The 14,669-nt window shown below is 31.5% G+C and overlaps 2 protein-coding genes across 4 annotated transcripts; one reads left to right on the top strand and one right to left on the bottom strand.

Moving 5' to 3' along the window:
* The first annotated feature begins 5,052 nt into the window (after positions 1-5,052).
* LOC107899973 (glycine-rich protein 23) lies at positions 5,053-7,503 on the top strand. Its single transcript, XM_016825704.1, has 3 exons — positions 5,053-5,068; positions 5,162-5,535; positions 7,474-7,503. Exons 1-3 carry the CDS (start codon positions 5,053-5,055, stop codon positions 7,501-7,503), a joined length of 420 nt encoding a protein of 139 aa, XP_016681193.1.
* Positions 7,484-13,976, bottom strand: LOC107899971 (probable ADP-ribosylation factor GTPase-activating protein AGD14). Of its 3 annotated transcripts, none has more exons than XM_041095267.1 (14): positions 13,766-13,976; positions 13,192-13,300; positions 12,515-12,576; positions 12,281-12,368; positions 12,086-12,147; positions 11,912-12,008; positions 11,262-11,735; positions 9,542-10,210; positions 9,295-9,456; positions 9,110-9,214; positions 8,912-8,995; positions 8,393-8,534; positions 8,257-8,302; positions 7,484-8,014 (listed from the first exon to the last, which is right to left on the bottom strand). In XM_041095267.1, the coding sequence occupies exons 2-14, from the start codon at positions 13,288-13,290 to the stop codon at positions 7,882-7,884; spliced, it is 2,223 nt and encodes a 740-aa protein (XP_040951201.1). In that variant the 5' UTR covers positions 13,291-13,300; positions 13,766-13,976; the 3' UTR covers positions 7,484-7,881. The 3 variants fall into 3 exon arrangements, with proteins under 3 accessions (XP_040951201.1, XP_040951199.1, XP_040951200.1); XM_041095265.1 differs by having other exon boundaries at positions 13,652-13,960; XM_041095266.1 differs by lacking the exon at positions 13,766-13,976 and adding an exon at positions 13,434-13,567.
* Between the last annotated feature and the right edge of the window lie 693 nt (positions 13,977-14,669).

The following is a 14,669-nucleotide window of genomic DNA, read 5'->3' as shown; positions in this document are numbered from 1 at the left end:
AAATTTTCAATGAGTAGGGTAAAACTTCAACGTGTTTCGGATTCGAGTCGCTGCCCACCATGTTTTAATTTTGTTTTGTTTTTGAAATAAATCTCAAAATTATACATTAACTTTGATTTATTCTACAATTTGAGACACGAACTTTGATTTGGTTCAATGATACACATGAAATTTTGATTGTGGTTCAAATGTATACATGAAAATTTAATTTTAATTCAATTATACACATTTTAAAGAAATAAATACATCAGTTTATTTTTATATTTGATAAATATAATTATATATGCATGTAATATATAAACATAAAATGATGCTAAATCAATAATTGTGTTAATAATTTGTGAGAATTGCATCAAATCAAATTTTCATGTATAAAATTGCACAAAATCAAAGTCTATGTATAAAATTGCACATTAGACCAAAGTTCATGTATAATTTTGAGATTTATCCCTTTGTTTTTTTAGTAAACTATACACTCATCCAAAGAATTTTTTTAGTAAACTTACAATTTAAGCATCCACGGTACATAGTTCAATTAACGTATAGTTCAATTAACGTGGCAGTTAAAAAAATTGGTATAATAACAAATTTAACCCTCAACTTTTACATATTATATTGATTTAGTCATAATTTTAAAAAATTAACTCTCAAAAATTACAAATATTGTTGACTTAATCCTAATTTAAAAAAAAACTCAAGGAAATATATAAAAATATATAAACAATTTCAAAAAATATAAATGTCCTCTTTTTTTATTTAGTATATTGGCAATGAAAAATTATTAAGAACGCAAACAAAATTGAGTTTTTGTCATATGTCCTCTTTATTTATTATTTATTTTTTAAAATACAACTTCTTTAGTCGACTCAACTATCTCTCCTAATTGAGAAAAGATAATTACTATGTTACAGCACCCTAAAAGAAAGGCTTGAAAAAAGCCCTTTTTTTACTTTGTTATATATAGATTATTATTTGTTTATATAGAGTATTATGACCAATTGACTAGGAAAAGCCCATTTCTAAAAAAAATTACGAAAAGAGACCGCTTTTTTAAAAAATAACAGGAATGGTCCGATTTTACTAAAACGTGTTGAGCTGGCATCGTTTTCAAGGAAAAGTTAGAAAAGCATGTTCAGCTCAACACTTTTTTCCCCTCTGACCTGTAAAACGCATCCAGGTCAGCGCGTTTTGTTAAAGCGCTTCTAAGTCAGCACTCTTTTGCCCGTGTTCCAATGACTAAATTTCCTAAAAAGGCATTTTTTTTAAAATTACAAAAATAGGCCAATTTTTTTGAAATTTTACAAGAATGAGCCTTTATATAGACACAAAGTGGCAACACTATTTTTCTTTTAAGTTTTTGGTGCCATCAATTAACGTGGAAATAAAACTTACAAAACAAAACTTTATATAGATCCAATGTCTCATTTCTTTTGTTTTCTTAAGCAATGTGAGATGTGAGATATGTGTATATATAAACTCATGAATAAGTTTGCAGCTTGTTCCTAGATAATGTGAGATTCCTTCTTCTTTTAACTAACAACATAAGATTAAACGTTACACTATATTTAATAATTTTTTTACAAAACAATTTCTATTTTTTTATATTTTGTTAACTTTTTCTCATATTATAAAATTACCTTTTGGGATCTTTAATCGTGTTGCATTTTAGAATTGTTAGCATATACAAAACGACCATAATAAAAAAAGAAAAAGAATAACAAACTGCACATATGAAACTTGTACATGCACATAAGAAACGCGTTGACCTGGACGCGTTTTACAGGTCAAAAGGGAAAAAAAGCGTGGACCTGTACGCATTTTTCTGACTTTCCCTTGAAAAAGACGCCAGCTTAGTGCATTTTAGAAAAATTGGACCATTCTCGTTATTTTTGAAAAAATGGCCCATTTCCGTATTTTTTTGGAAATGGACTTTTTTGGACAATTGGTCGAGTATTACTAATCCATAGATATATAGATTCTAAATATTATTATTATTATTATATAGATATAGATATAGATTGATTATATAGATACATCCAACTTTTCTATAGAGATATAGAACCTTTATTAGTAATTTCATTTCATTTATATTATATTCTATATCATTTATATTTTTAAATAAAACAAAGGCGCTAAAGAAATATCTCAAATAAAAAAAGGGAAGAATATCGCTTTGATTTCGCGCAAAAGGGGACTTTTCTATTTCCAATTTTCACAGACCGGCGGCCTGTTTAGTATCCGACTGGGCTCATTTTTTTATTTTCAACTCAAATAATTTATTTTTTATATGATTCTGCGATCTAATTTGTTGTAACAAAAAAATCTTGTTATTGTATTGAATCAACAATCAAAAGCAAAAGTCCTATTTCCGTTCCTATGATATAGAATCCAAATATTATTTCTATTCTTTTTCTTTCTTCCTATATCTTTTTATTTCCATGTAATTTATATTTTATTAGAATAACTAGAATAAATAAATAAAAAACTATGGATTTTTGCACAATCCATTTTTATGTTATTTATGTTATGACTAATACCTTTTGTCGAATCTATAACACATGAAAAGATCTTAATATTTCCGCTGCATGTGTGTCAAATAATTATCCTTACCTAATTATACATTTTAAAAATAAATGGTATCATCTTAGACCCACTTGTGGATTTTTTTTTTTACTCCATTAACTAAGTATAAGATAATAATCCTTAAAAGATAGGACACATAACAATGTTTGAATATATTACCAGTTTTTTTACAAAGCAATAAATATTATTTTGATGATATTTATATATATTTTTTTATATTTTGGTAAATCTATAAAAATACATACACATAATTAAAGTAGTTATAAAAAAAATTTAATGTAACGAATAAATTAGGTTTTGGTTAAAATGGTAAAGTTTAAATATTTAAGATTATGGTGTTTTAGGTTTAAATTTCATCATGTACATTCTTTTTTATATTTTATATAAAATATAAAATCAAAAAATATTTGTTACTTTATAATAGGAATGATTTTTCGATAATCCGATTGATGGGTAACACCAACTCAGACAATATTTTAAATAATAATATAGAAGTATATATAAGTACTAATAATTTATCACATGCGTAAATATATGGACACAATATATTTAAAAGACAAGAACATTGAATAAAAAATAAAAGATATGGTTTGAAACTAATGTACCATATTAAAATAAAATAATTATTACATTTTATTATTTATTGTATGTTATTCTTAAACACAAATATATATTCTAAATATATGGTTTTTACGCGTATAAATGTTTAACCGAGTAAAAAGGTAAACAAGTTTCTACCCAATATTTTGTGGCTTAAATTTGTCCGTAAGTGTGAAGAAAAGTTACGGACCGTGAGAAAATATTTTTCCATAAATTATATTATTGCAATGGTCCATTTGTCATTTTATATTTTTAATAAAACTAATAAATAATTTACATACGATGAGATTTGAATTTATGCCACTAACATCTTTAAAAAGATAATTTCCATTTCAATAAAAATTTTTATTTTAATATTATTTATACATTATTACACAAACTGTTTTTACTCTCATTGTTTGTATATATATACTTACTATTATTTAAATCATTAATTGATTTGTGTCACGAGTCAACCGAACACTAACTCAATTGAAAAAATTACTAAAATGCACTTTCATATATAAAATAAGTTATATTAATTACGATGGTATTTTTGTCTTTTTATATTTCAAATAAAACCAAAAACAAATTTACATATCGTGATATTTTAATTCATACTACCAACATTTTAATATTATTAAACAAACCTTTTCACCCACATCGTTTGTATCTATACTAAGATTTTAACCACCTAACTCGGTTAGGTTATTATAATGTCCATTCATATTTAAAATAAGATATATTATTACAATGGTACTTTCATCTTTATATTAAATAAAACCCATAAAAATATTAGATATGACAAGATTTGAACCTATGCCACCAACATTTACAATACCTTAAATTTACTACTTCAACTAAAGCTTTATTTTAATAGTACAAGCTAGAAAACAATTAGAGTGTGTTTAATATTCTTAATTACATGTATTTACCTATTTAATTTTATAGTGTTGTCATCAATTATGAGTTAGTGTCGAAGTGACTTATGATATCAACTCAATTGGTAAAATTATCTATATACACAAATTTGATGAGAGAAAATATTTTATGTTAAAAATTATTTTCTTTAAAGTTTACTTAAGAATCATTACCGGTGGTGGTAAAAAAAGTATTTATAAATTTATTAAACACAAGTTCAATCCTCTAGCTATGTTAATTTTAGTTCTTTTATTTAAAAATCATTAAAAATATGAAAAAATAAAAACGTCACCAAAATAATAATAATAGTCATTTAATAAAATGGTATATTAATTATTTCCTAACCGAGTTAATACCCAATTAACTCGTAACACTAATTCAATCACTGGTTTTGTTAATAGCATATATTTACATTTATGAAATAAAGGTGAATAGAAGCGAAATGGATATAAGAGATTGCGGTAAATAGGAGAATAAACATCACAAATACATATTAGGCCATACAAAGGGAAATTCCAAGGGGAGTATACACCCTATAGGGTTCGGATTTTTCGGGCGGAGGAGGAGATGAACCTGAATCGGACGATCATTGGAGGCTTTCAATTAAGTTTAGGAACAAAAGCTAATCATGGACCGATTCTTTCTAAGTTGCTAAAGCTGCTTATTTTGTAATGTGAGCAGTCAAAATGAAGATGAATATTTGCATTGCATCTTCATTTATGGGGTTTCCCATTTAATTTAAAATCATGCATGCATGGTATGCCAACTTTTGGAGGTTGGGTAATGGGTAGAACGTGATTCTCGACAAATGGTGGCTTTGAATGCAAACACCAATATCAAATCACATAAAAGTGGAACATTGTTTTAAAGCTAGCCAGCGGTGAAGCAATTAATCCATCTCAGCTTCCAAACTATGGTTATCATTTTTTTAAAAAATTTTGTAGAGAGAAGAAATAGCTTTATAAACATATGGCGAGCTCAGCTGGTATGGCCGTGAAAGAGGAGAGCGTTGCATTGCATTGAAATATGGGTTGGAATAAGTTAAGTTGGGTTGGGTTGTGGGTTTGTTTGATGGTAGTGGTGGGATATGAGAGTGTTGGTAGGAAGGTAGAGGCGGAGAAGAAGAAGCCAGAATGGTTTTTTGATGGTAACCCCAGTTGGAGAATTGGCGGAGGTGGTTGTAGAGGGGGGAACAGCTTTGGTTTTGGACATTCCTTTAGCTTCGGCAAGGGTGTAGGCTTCACCTTTGGTTTTGGACGTCCTGGTTATGTTCAGAATAATGGTGGTGGTGGTGCCTTTGGAAAGCATTATAAGGAAAATGATAAAGGACACTACTATGGTGGGGGAGGAGGAGGAGGTGGTGGTGGAGGCGGGATAGGAGGAGGTTTTGGGAGCTGTGCTGGTTTCGGTGGAGGAGGATTTGGCGGCGGCGGCTGCGGCCGGGCAGGAAATGTAGGCAGCCAGGGCAACCGTGTAGAATTAATTACTTGTTCAATCCAATTCACACTTTTATTATTTCAATTTCCGACCACATTTGCTTCAAAAAATAAATTTTAGTTAGTTACTAATGTCCTTATTTTGCCTTCACTTTTAATAATATTTCCACACAACAACAAATGTTTAGTTGTAATTAAATTATGGGTTATTATTTTGGTATATTTATAATGTATTTTTATTTTATTTTATAAGTGATTTTAAAAATGGATAAATTATTAAATTAGTCATTTTTATTTGTCTCAGATTACATTTTAGTCACTTATATATGTTTGAAATGTTACGTTTTAGTCACTTACGTTATCGTGTTATAACATTTTAGTCACTGAGCTATTAATTTCTGTCAACGATGTAATGGTAAACTAACGTGTCACGTTAAATCATCATTTCAAAAGAAAATTTAAGGTTAAATTCTACAATTGGTCCCTATATTTTTTCATTTTGAGTAATTTAATTTTTTTCTTTATATTCTTTTAACTTTTTTTTTCCATTCTCTTTTGCTTCTCCCTCTGTTTTTCTACTTTTTTTCATTTATTTTAACATAGTTTTTTTTTATATTTTCCATTTGCAAAAACTAGTCCACAAACTCGCCTCACTCAAAAAAATTAAATTGTTCAAAAAATAAAAAGTATAGAGACTAGTTTTAACAAATGAAAAACATAGAAAAACTACGTTAAATAAAATGGAGAAGGGAGGAAAATAGAGTAAGAAACAAAAGAGAATAGAAAAAAAAAGAAAAAAAAAGAAAGTTAAAAAAATAAAAGAAAAAAATACTCAAAACGAAAAAATATAGAGATCGAGTGTCTAAATTAACCTAAAATTTTTGTTTGAAATGATAACTTAACGTGTCACGTCAGCTTACGGTTACACCGTTAACAATAATTAACGACTTAGTGACTAAAATATTACAACGCGATAACTTGACTAAAATATAACCGGAGGCAAACAAAAGTGATTATTTTGATAGTTTATCCTTTAAAAATTTAATGTGTTTTTATTAAATATTTACTTTTTAATATCTTATTATATTTTTATTGAGTATTTTATCAATCCTCTAATCTTATTTGTGAAATCTAAAAACATCACTCACAGTATATAAAAAAAATTTCTTAAATTAATGATAACAGCAAAATTAGGTCATAACTAAATTTGGATTTCGGAACGATAGATTTACAATACCTTTACACCATGGATCAAGTTTTGATTTAATATAACAAAGATTTTAAATTCAAAAATATTGTATTTGTAATAAAGTTTTGATGTATTTTAATTTTTTATCTGATGTGTTTTGATTATTCAATTTACATTATTTATAATTTATACTTATAATTGTATATGGAAACTCAAAAAATATTATTAGTTTTAGAAAAATTTTCTTATCATTTAAAGCTTATGTAAAATTTATTTTTTACTATATTTTTTCCATAAATTATTAAATATGCAAAACTTTTCTATTACAAATTTTATTAAAATCATCAATACAAAAATTATTAAAAATTATAGATATTGTTTTCAACACAGGAGGGACATGAGTTTGAGTACAATGAAACACATTTTATTAAATTTGCTGACATGTATGCTATGTTTGCAATTAAGTAGTCTTATAAAATTTTTAAAAAATACCTTTCTAATTTTTGTGGATTTTTTAAACTTTAAAAAATAATTAATTTTTAACGTAACATCACTATGACAATATATCACATCAACAAAATTAACAAACACTAACTTTTCTAATATATTTTGAGAATATTTTGACAAACAACAGAAGTTTAAGTTTAAAGATTAAAAAAACAAAAATTAAATATTTTTAAAGTTGGAGGACAAATATTTATTACCTTTTTAAAGTTCAAAAAAAAAAAAACTTTGTTGATGAGTCTAATGGTACGGTTGATGCAGAAGACAAAAATGCCGATTGCAAGTTCTTAAAAATATTATTATTACATTACAAAGTTACAAATAGCAACTGCAAAATCATACAACACCGAGGAGGGGGGTGGGGGCATAAAATTTGTAGGCAAACACACAGATCACTTTGATCGCAATTAGAATAAAACATCATATCTGCACAAAAGAATTTAAAAAAGTAAAATAGATCCCCAAAAACTTAACTGCAGTACCATCGCTACATTTGAGCTTTGCACCTCGCTTTTCCGTTATGAGCTTCAAACTAACTATAAATTGCCAATACGGACATCAATTCCTTGAACCCCGAAATGAACAAGAGTGAAAAACTTATAGCAGCGCTTGGATGATTCCAACTAAAACCAAAACTTTCCATCAATTTTACAGGCAGCGAAAGGATGCTTAGCCAAACGGGTTACCCCCAACAGAAGAGAATGGCTGTGGGGCAGCTGGTGCTGCCAATCTACCAGCCACCTGTTGATCGGTATTCACAAAACCAAAACAGACTTCACTGCCGATACCGCCAATTTGATGGCTGCAAAGCATAGAATATTTCATAGATTAGGAACATAAACCTATAATTAACTTTTAACAGGTGGTGCTCGGCAACTTGAGGCACAGCCAGTAACCCAGATTGAAGCCACAACATAAAACAGAACAATAGTTTAAACATAAAATGGACATTGCGTGGGCTAGCACAGTAATGTCAGGAAACATTGGGCAGCGTACATGCAGAAACACCGAACACGTGCAATGAAGAGATAAGGAATGAATTACCTGGAAGGTGGCAAGCTATTAGGTAACTGTGCCCCTGGGTAAGGCCCTATAAGTTTTTGAAAAATTCAGCTTGTCAAAAAGATCAAAATAAAAATAAGTAAAAAGAAGAAAGGGGGGCAGGGGTAAAAAGCTGTACGTTGTGCCACTGATGATGCATAAGGTAAAGACTGAGGTGACATCCATGCTGATGATGGAGTACCAAGGCTAGAAGTACGCACTGGGCCGGAAGGAGGTGGCATATTTGGTAGTGCACCTTGTAAGGAAGCCATTGATGGAAACTGCACCAGAAGCAACATTTACATAAAGAAGATTGTCAAACACTATACATGAGCAAGTCCTGGGTAAGTTCAAGGAGAGATAGCTAGCTTTGTGTTCAAATTTCAAAAAGTAAAAGTAGGTTGGGAAGTGATTATTGGATGAATCGTCATGCATAAAAGATTTAACAATCAAAATCGCACTATGCATAAAAGAAATAACCTTGCTTTCTCTCTCTCTCTCTGAAACAATGAGATTTAAATTCTAAAAATAATGCAGAAGAGAAGCATTCCGGCATTACAAGTATGTCATAAAGTTATTACAGCATCCTTAAACCAACAAAAAAATGTCGGTCATGGCCAGAAGCAGTGGAATAGTTCAAAAGATGTGAATAACATACTGTTTGAGTTTGAACTGGAGGTGCCTCACTGCCAAGATCAAATGGGTTCATTGACCTTGATGACTGTGGCAATGAAGACATTGGCTGTAACAACAAAAAGCATGTAGAAATATAAGTGATGCATCAAGTAATTGGACATTCAGTTGAGTATGAAAGAATAAACTCATGAACGAATTTGCTCTTATGATGTAGGAGTACCACTGCAGTATTATATTGCATCATCAAACCCATCCCACGTGGTGGGCCAGTTTGCCACCCTGGTGCAGCAGCAGTATAGGAAGGATAGTTTGAAGCAAATAGATCCTGCAAAAACCACGAGGCCAACACAATAAATAATCCTCAAAACCAAGAACTTGGATGTCCTTGGCCTAAAGAGATATTACCGCAGGTAGTTCCTTTCTTCCACTTTCTTTTGTTTCTGTAGGAGGCTTTGATGCAACTGTAGAAGTGGCATCTTGGGTAGGTTTTGAGACAGCTTGAGGTATTTGTGCAACTGATGCACTCAAAGGCCCCAGCATATGCTGTGAAGGAGCAAAATTCCATGGCTGCCATAAAAAGTGCAAAGAGAAGTTAGATGAACAAAGAGTTGATTATCTATAAAATACCACAATACTAGAAAATACTTTCCACCTGATTGGTTGAAGCTCCATCAACAGGTGGAATAAATTGTTGGGTAGTAGACTGACCACCAGCTGCAGAGAAAAAAGAAGTCTGTTGCTGCTGCATATTAGGCTGTTGTCCAGCATTATAACCACCAACCTGGGGACTACCACCGTTGACAGGCATTAATCCAGGGGCAGCTGCCAAAGCACCAGTAGAAGGCAGTGTTGAGAAATTGCTAACTGGTGCAGCTGCAGGAGCAGCAGTACCAAAGGGTGACATTTCGATCTGCCCTGTGAATGCAATATTGGAGTTGATGCCAAGAGGTGTTCCATTCACATTGGCCATAGGGGCAGGTATTTGTCCACTGACACTGCTATAAACTCCTGATTGATCACCGGGTACAGATGCTGGAACTGACAATTGAGAAAGAACAGAGTCCAGGGTGTTCACATTTGAACGAGCCTGAGAAACATTTTTCTGAGAAGCAAAATCAAAAGAGGCCCAGTTTTGGTCATTGCTAGAACTTATTGTCTGTACAACAGATTGAGTCTCAGTTGTTTGTGGTGCCTGAGTAACTGTGGAAGCAACAGGAGGTTCTGGATCAGCATCAAAATCAATTAAGCTCCCAGTCATCTCCAGCTTAACTTCTGCTGGATTCCCGCCGGTAGATCCTAAGCTGCTAGAAGATGCAGTTCTCTGCAAAAGTAATATAATAGTGAGTCATACGGGTGTAAATGAGATCCTGCCGCTCGCAAGTTATTCGAGTTCGATTAAAAAAATACTTGAATTCGTTTTGGTAATTATTAACCCGCTCAAGCTGAATTCGAGCAGCGTAATACTCGATTCGAATGGCTCCTGAGCCTCATTGAGCTTTTCATTTTAATATATGTTTATTTATGAAATTACATTTTTATGAGTACAAAAACTAATAAGCAAGCTTAATCGAGCTTGAGCTCTAGTAGCTCAATTATGTCTCGAGCCGAGCTCAAGTCAAGTATTGAGCCCCGAATTTCGAGTCGAGCTCGAGCTTGGCACTATTTGTGTTCGGCTCAACTTAGCTTGATTACACCTCTAAGTCCATTTCCTTTCTCTGTACCATCACAAAAGTTGAGCAGAAGTACAGAAAAACAGGCAACATTTTTTTCCCTTCATGCAATACTAGGAGGAAAAAAATCTTAAAAAATGCAAAAAGTTCACAATAATGATTTTTGAACAGCGATAAACATTCATTTACTGATTTTTTGACTGCAAACAACTTAATTTAGCTTTGAGGTAGATATTATCATGACAAACATCATAAAAGTGATGATGCGGCAAAGAACCATGGTATCATAATCAAATTGACAATAATTCTGAATAACTTGGAAATTAATGAAAATCAGAGAGCATACATGGAATTCCAACAGGAAAAGAGCTACTAAGTCAAACTAAAAGTAGGACAAATACTCTAAATACACTTGCAGAAAGTGAGGAGAAAAAGTAAATTTCAAAGGAATAGAAACTGTGCCAAGTGGTTAATTGTGGTAAATGGCATCAAACAGAAACTACATACTTTTGGAAAAAAAAATGCATCAGGCTAAGACAAATAAAATTGCTTTAAGAGGATGAAGAATGAAAAACTTATCTTTTTGCAGGATAGGAATGACAGAAAAAAACAAAGAAAAGTTTTGTGAACATTGCAAACTAAATCAAAACAAAACCTTGACTATAACATTAAACTAATATTACAAGCACCAGCAGAAACTACCTGTGTTTGAGGGCCATCAATAGTTCTGCTGCCATTTGCTTTTGGAGGCTCGCTTATACGAAGGGGGACTACATTTTCACCCAAAATTTCTCTAACAGGACGAGCCACTGGGGGACTGGAAGACTCTAGATCTTTTGGTCGCTCAGGTGACCTACCTTCCAACTTTGGATCTCCATCAGATACTCTATGATCTTCAGGTTTCCTCCCATTAGCAAATCTATCTTCTCGGCGCCAGTCACTGACAACTTCATGGCGAGCAGGACTTCTGTAGTCACTATATTGTCGACTTTCTTGATCATATCCAGGGCTTCTCCTTTCATCATAACCATATCTAGAATTTCTGTCATCATTTCTTCCTCCTGGACTGGACCTTTCACTGAAACGGCGTTCATATGTATCTTCATATGGTGGACTTCTGGACCCTCCTTGATATCCATCTGTCCTCCTATTCTCATAAAAGTCTTCCTTGTCACCCTGCACAGTGCAAAATTCAAAAAACCATAACACTAATTGAAGATTCAACAGTATAAAAATTCCCTCCTCCAGAAGCAGGAACCTAACGTTTAAATTCAACGCCTATCATATCATATCCCAGACTTCATAACTGATTCACATTCAATTTAAAACAGGAACAGGGAAGGGCACCTTACCATCTTTCCTCTAGGAGGCTTGTCATAGTTTCTCCCACCACTATATCTTCTATCCACATAGACATGCTTAATGAAGTCACGGAGCCTCTCAACGTTGCTGATAACAAAACTTTGGCTTAGAAACATTGTAACTAATGAAGAAAGAACCAAAAGATTGGATTTTTAAGTGATAACCTGCTGTCAGGGACAGAATTACGCTGTGGATCCCATTCTTTAAAATAGATTTCTTTTGCACGCTGCAAATAAGTAAAAAAAAAAGAACAAGAATGAGAAAATGGATTAATAGAATAAAAAGAGAATTACATACATGAAAAATCTCTTCCTTTTACTCTTTATCAAGAGAGAGGGAGAGAGAAGGTTAATATTTACCTGATTTCCCCCTTCTTGAAGAGCACTAACTTCTTGAGAAGTAAATTTAGCCATAGATACTGATTTAACTCTGTGTGTGAACTCCCGACTGTAAACAATTTAAACCAGTAGCCAGTTTTAGAAAACCTAGGATGTCTGACAATCATCACAGAGGTACTAGTGTCTCAGATAAAAGCTAATCAGCAGGCAATATGTTGAGAAAACTTAATGTGCCAAAATAATTTGAACACTTACTGTATTCCACTGCAGGTGGTGCAAACAAATGTCCAGAAACTTGTGCAAACATATTGAGGCCCCTGCTCAGCTGACAAGTTAGCAAATAGCAACACTATGACAAAGTATAAGCACTTCCAAATTTACACATTATAAAGATATCACATTCAACTTAGCATAAGGAAAATGCTACAAAAACATATTTGAACTGCAAAAGCAACGTTTCGGGAGGATATTCAAACAAATATTTATGGAACAATTAGAAGTTCCCAAAAGGTTCAAGAGTGAAGATTCCAGAAATCATCAAAACTTATATAAGGCTTTAAATCATCAAAACTTATATCAGGCTTTCTGATGGTAACAAATCCATACAGTATTCAAACGTATATAGCTACTCTCACTAGTCATACGTAAGTACCAACCCCAGCAAACCCTGCATTTATTTTCCTTCAAAATTAATGGGTTAATTTTCCATTAATGCAGGGATATAAATATAGAAGTATCAATAATATACAATAAATCACAAACGGACCAGAAGCATTATTGATTTCATCAACATCACAGTTGCAAACGAGCAATCAATTCAAAGCCTATGTATACAAGCAAGTATATATCTGTAGCTAAATCGAAAGAGTTACTTGATGAACAACTCCTAGAGTTTTATTTCATCAATCTATAAGAAAACAAGAAATACATACCAAACTGTTGCAGTTAATACATCTACGATTCTCTGGTTGTTTGAGAAGAGCCCGAATTATTCGCTCATTTTTCTCATCTTCCTTTAGTCGACTCGCCATCTCACTCTTCCTATATCAAATAAGTAAAGACAAAAATAGAAATTAAATGTACATATATATATATTAAGTCCGCATGAATTTTCTCCAAATCATAATTAATCACCAGCAGACGCACAAAAAAAAAAAATTCACTAGATTCTAACCCAGTTAACTCCAAAGTTCCTTTTTCTACATTATTTTCATTTTTGGCTGAATCCTTCTATCTACATTATTACCAATTCCATAGAACTGATTAAACATTAACTTCTCTAAACTGCCAAGCAAAATCAAACAATCGAAACGACAAATCTCTTATTTTTCCTTACTAGACCAACATTTTGCTGGCAATATAAAAAAACCAAGAAAAAAGAATTCAACTAACCAAAACCAATGGATCTGACCAATCAAACCACCCTAAGAACAGAAAACAGCGCAAATAGATAAATAGTGACGTGTTTGGAACTCTAGAAAAGGAAAAAGAAAAGAAAGGACTGACCAGGAATCAAAGAGAAAAAGGAATTTTCTCAAGCTTTACGTGTGGTGGCTTCTTATTCAATAAATTCCGATCCAACTCCAAGAATATTATGTAAATAACGGAGCAATAAAAACGGGATTAAATATAAATATAAATATAATATAGAAACAAAGGAGAGAGAAAATATTGTAGATCTTCGAAAGAGGGTAGCTTTGCTAATTGCTACAGCTATGGCTGCTTTACCGCTTTATTATTTTTAAAGTTTTTTTCCTTAATAAAACATAGGTCAAATTCTCTATAAAATCCCTGTACTATGCATTTTGATGGATTTAGTCCCTCTATGCTCTATATGCTCATTTCTAATCCTCTCCTTTTCAAAATTTGTATTTTATAAAGTTAATTGGAGTCACATTTTAAAATTACAAAAAAAAATACAATGGACATGAATTTAATAAATGAATTTAATGGTGTTATCAACTCTTAAAATTTACATAATCATTTTAATCAAAATAAAATATTTGGGTTAACTAATGGCATTGTAAAAGTTAAGGTACTCAGTTATAGTAAAAAGATTAAAACTTAAATTGAAGCGTAGTATAGTGACTAAAATTGACATCCAACCATAATTAGTAGAAAAATACGGTGCCATGGCACTTTGTCACGTTCATGCTGTCTCTTTGCCAAAATGTTTTGACCTTTCAACTTTAAATAACCTTTTTATCCTTGGATGCTTGTTAGCATACAAAGGATGTGATGGTAAAATAATAAGATAACTATCACTTACAATGATGTACATTCTTTAAACTAACTAATGTCATTATAAAAGTAAAGAATTAAATTATGTTAAATTAAAAAATAAAGACTAAATGTGCAATATGAACATAGTAGTGAAATTGAAACTACAATTTTACCATTATTTTATAAT

This window comes from Gossypium hirsutum, chromosome D06 (assembly GCF_007990345.1).
Source record: "Gossypium hirsutum isolate 1008001.06 chromosome D06, Gossypium_hirsutum_v2.1, whole genome shotgun sequence".
Classification (NCBI taxonomy): domain Eukaryota; kingdom Viridiplantae; phylum Streptophyta; class Magnoliopsida; order Malvales; family Malvaceae; genus Gossypium; species Gossypium hirsutum.
The sequence above is the reverse complement of the archived record's forward strand: the minus strand, read 5'-3'. Positions and strand labels throughout refer to the sequence as shown.

What these genes read in the sequence shown, in the direction of transcription:
- LOC107899973 (XM_016825704.1), top strand. An exon ending in GCTGCGGCCGGGCAGGAAAT is followed by an intron (nt 5,536 to 7,473) that starts GTAGGCAGCCAG and finishes CGGTTGATGCAG; the next exon opens with AAGACAAAAATGCCGATTGC.
- LOC107899971 (XM_041095267.1), bottom strand. Translation starts at nt 13,290, where the DNA reads ATGGCGAGTCGACTAAAGGAAGATGAGAAAAATGAGCGAATAATTCGG. An exon ending in ACCACCTGCAGTGGAATACA is followed by an intron (nt 12,369 to 12,514) that starts GTAAGTGTTCAA and finishes AATTGTTTACAG; the next exon opens with TCGGGAGTTCACACACAGAG. An exon ending in TTCAAGAAGGGGGAAATCAG is followed by an intron (nt 12,148 to 12,280) that starts GTAAATATTAAC and finishes ACTTATTTGCAG; the next exon opens with CGTGCAAAAGAAATCTATTT.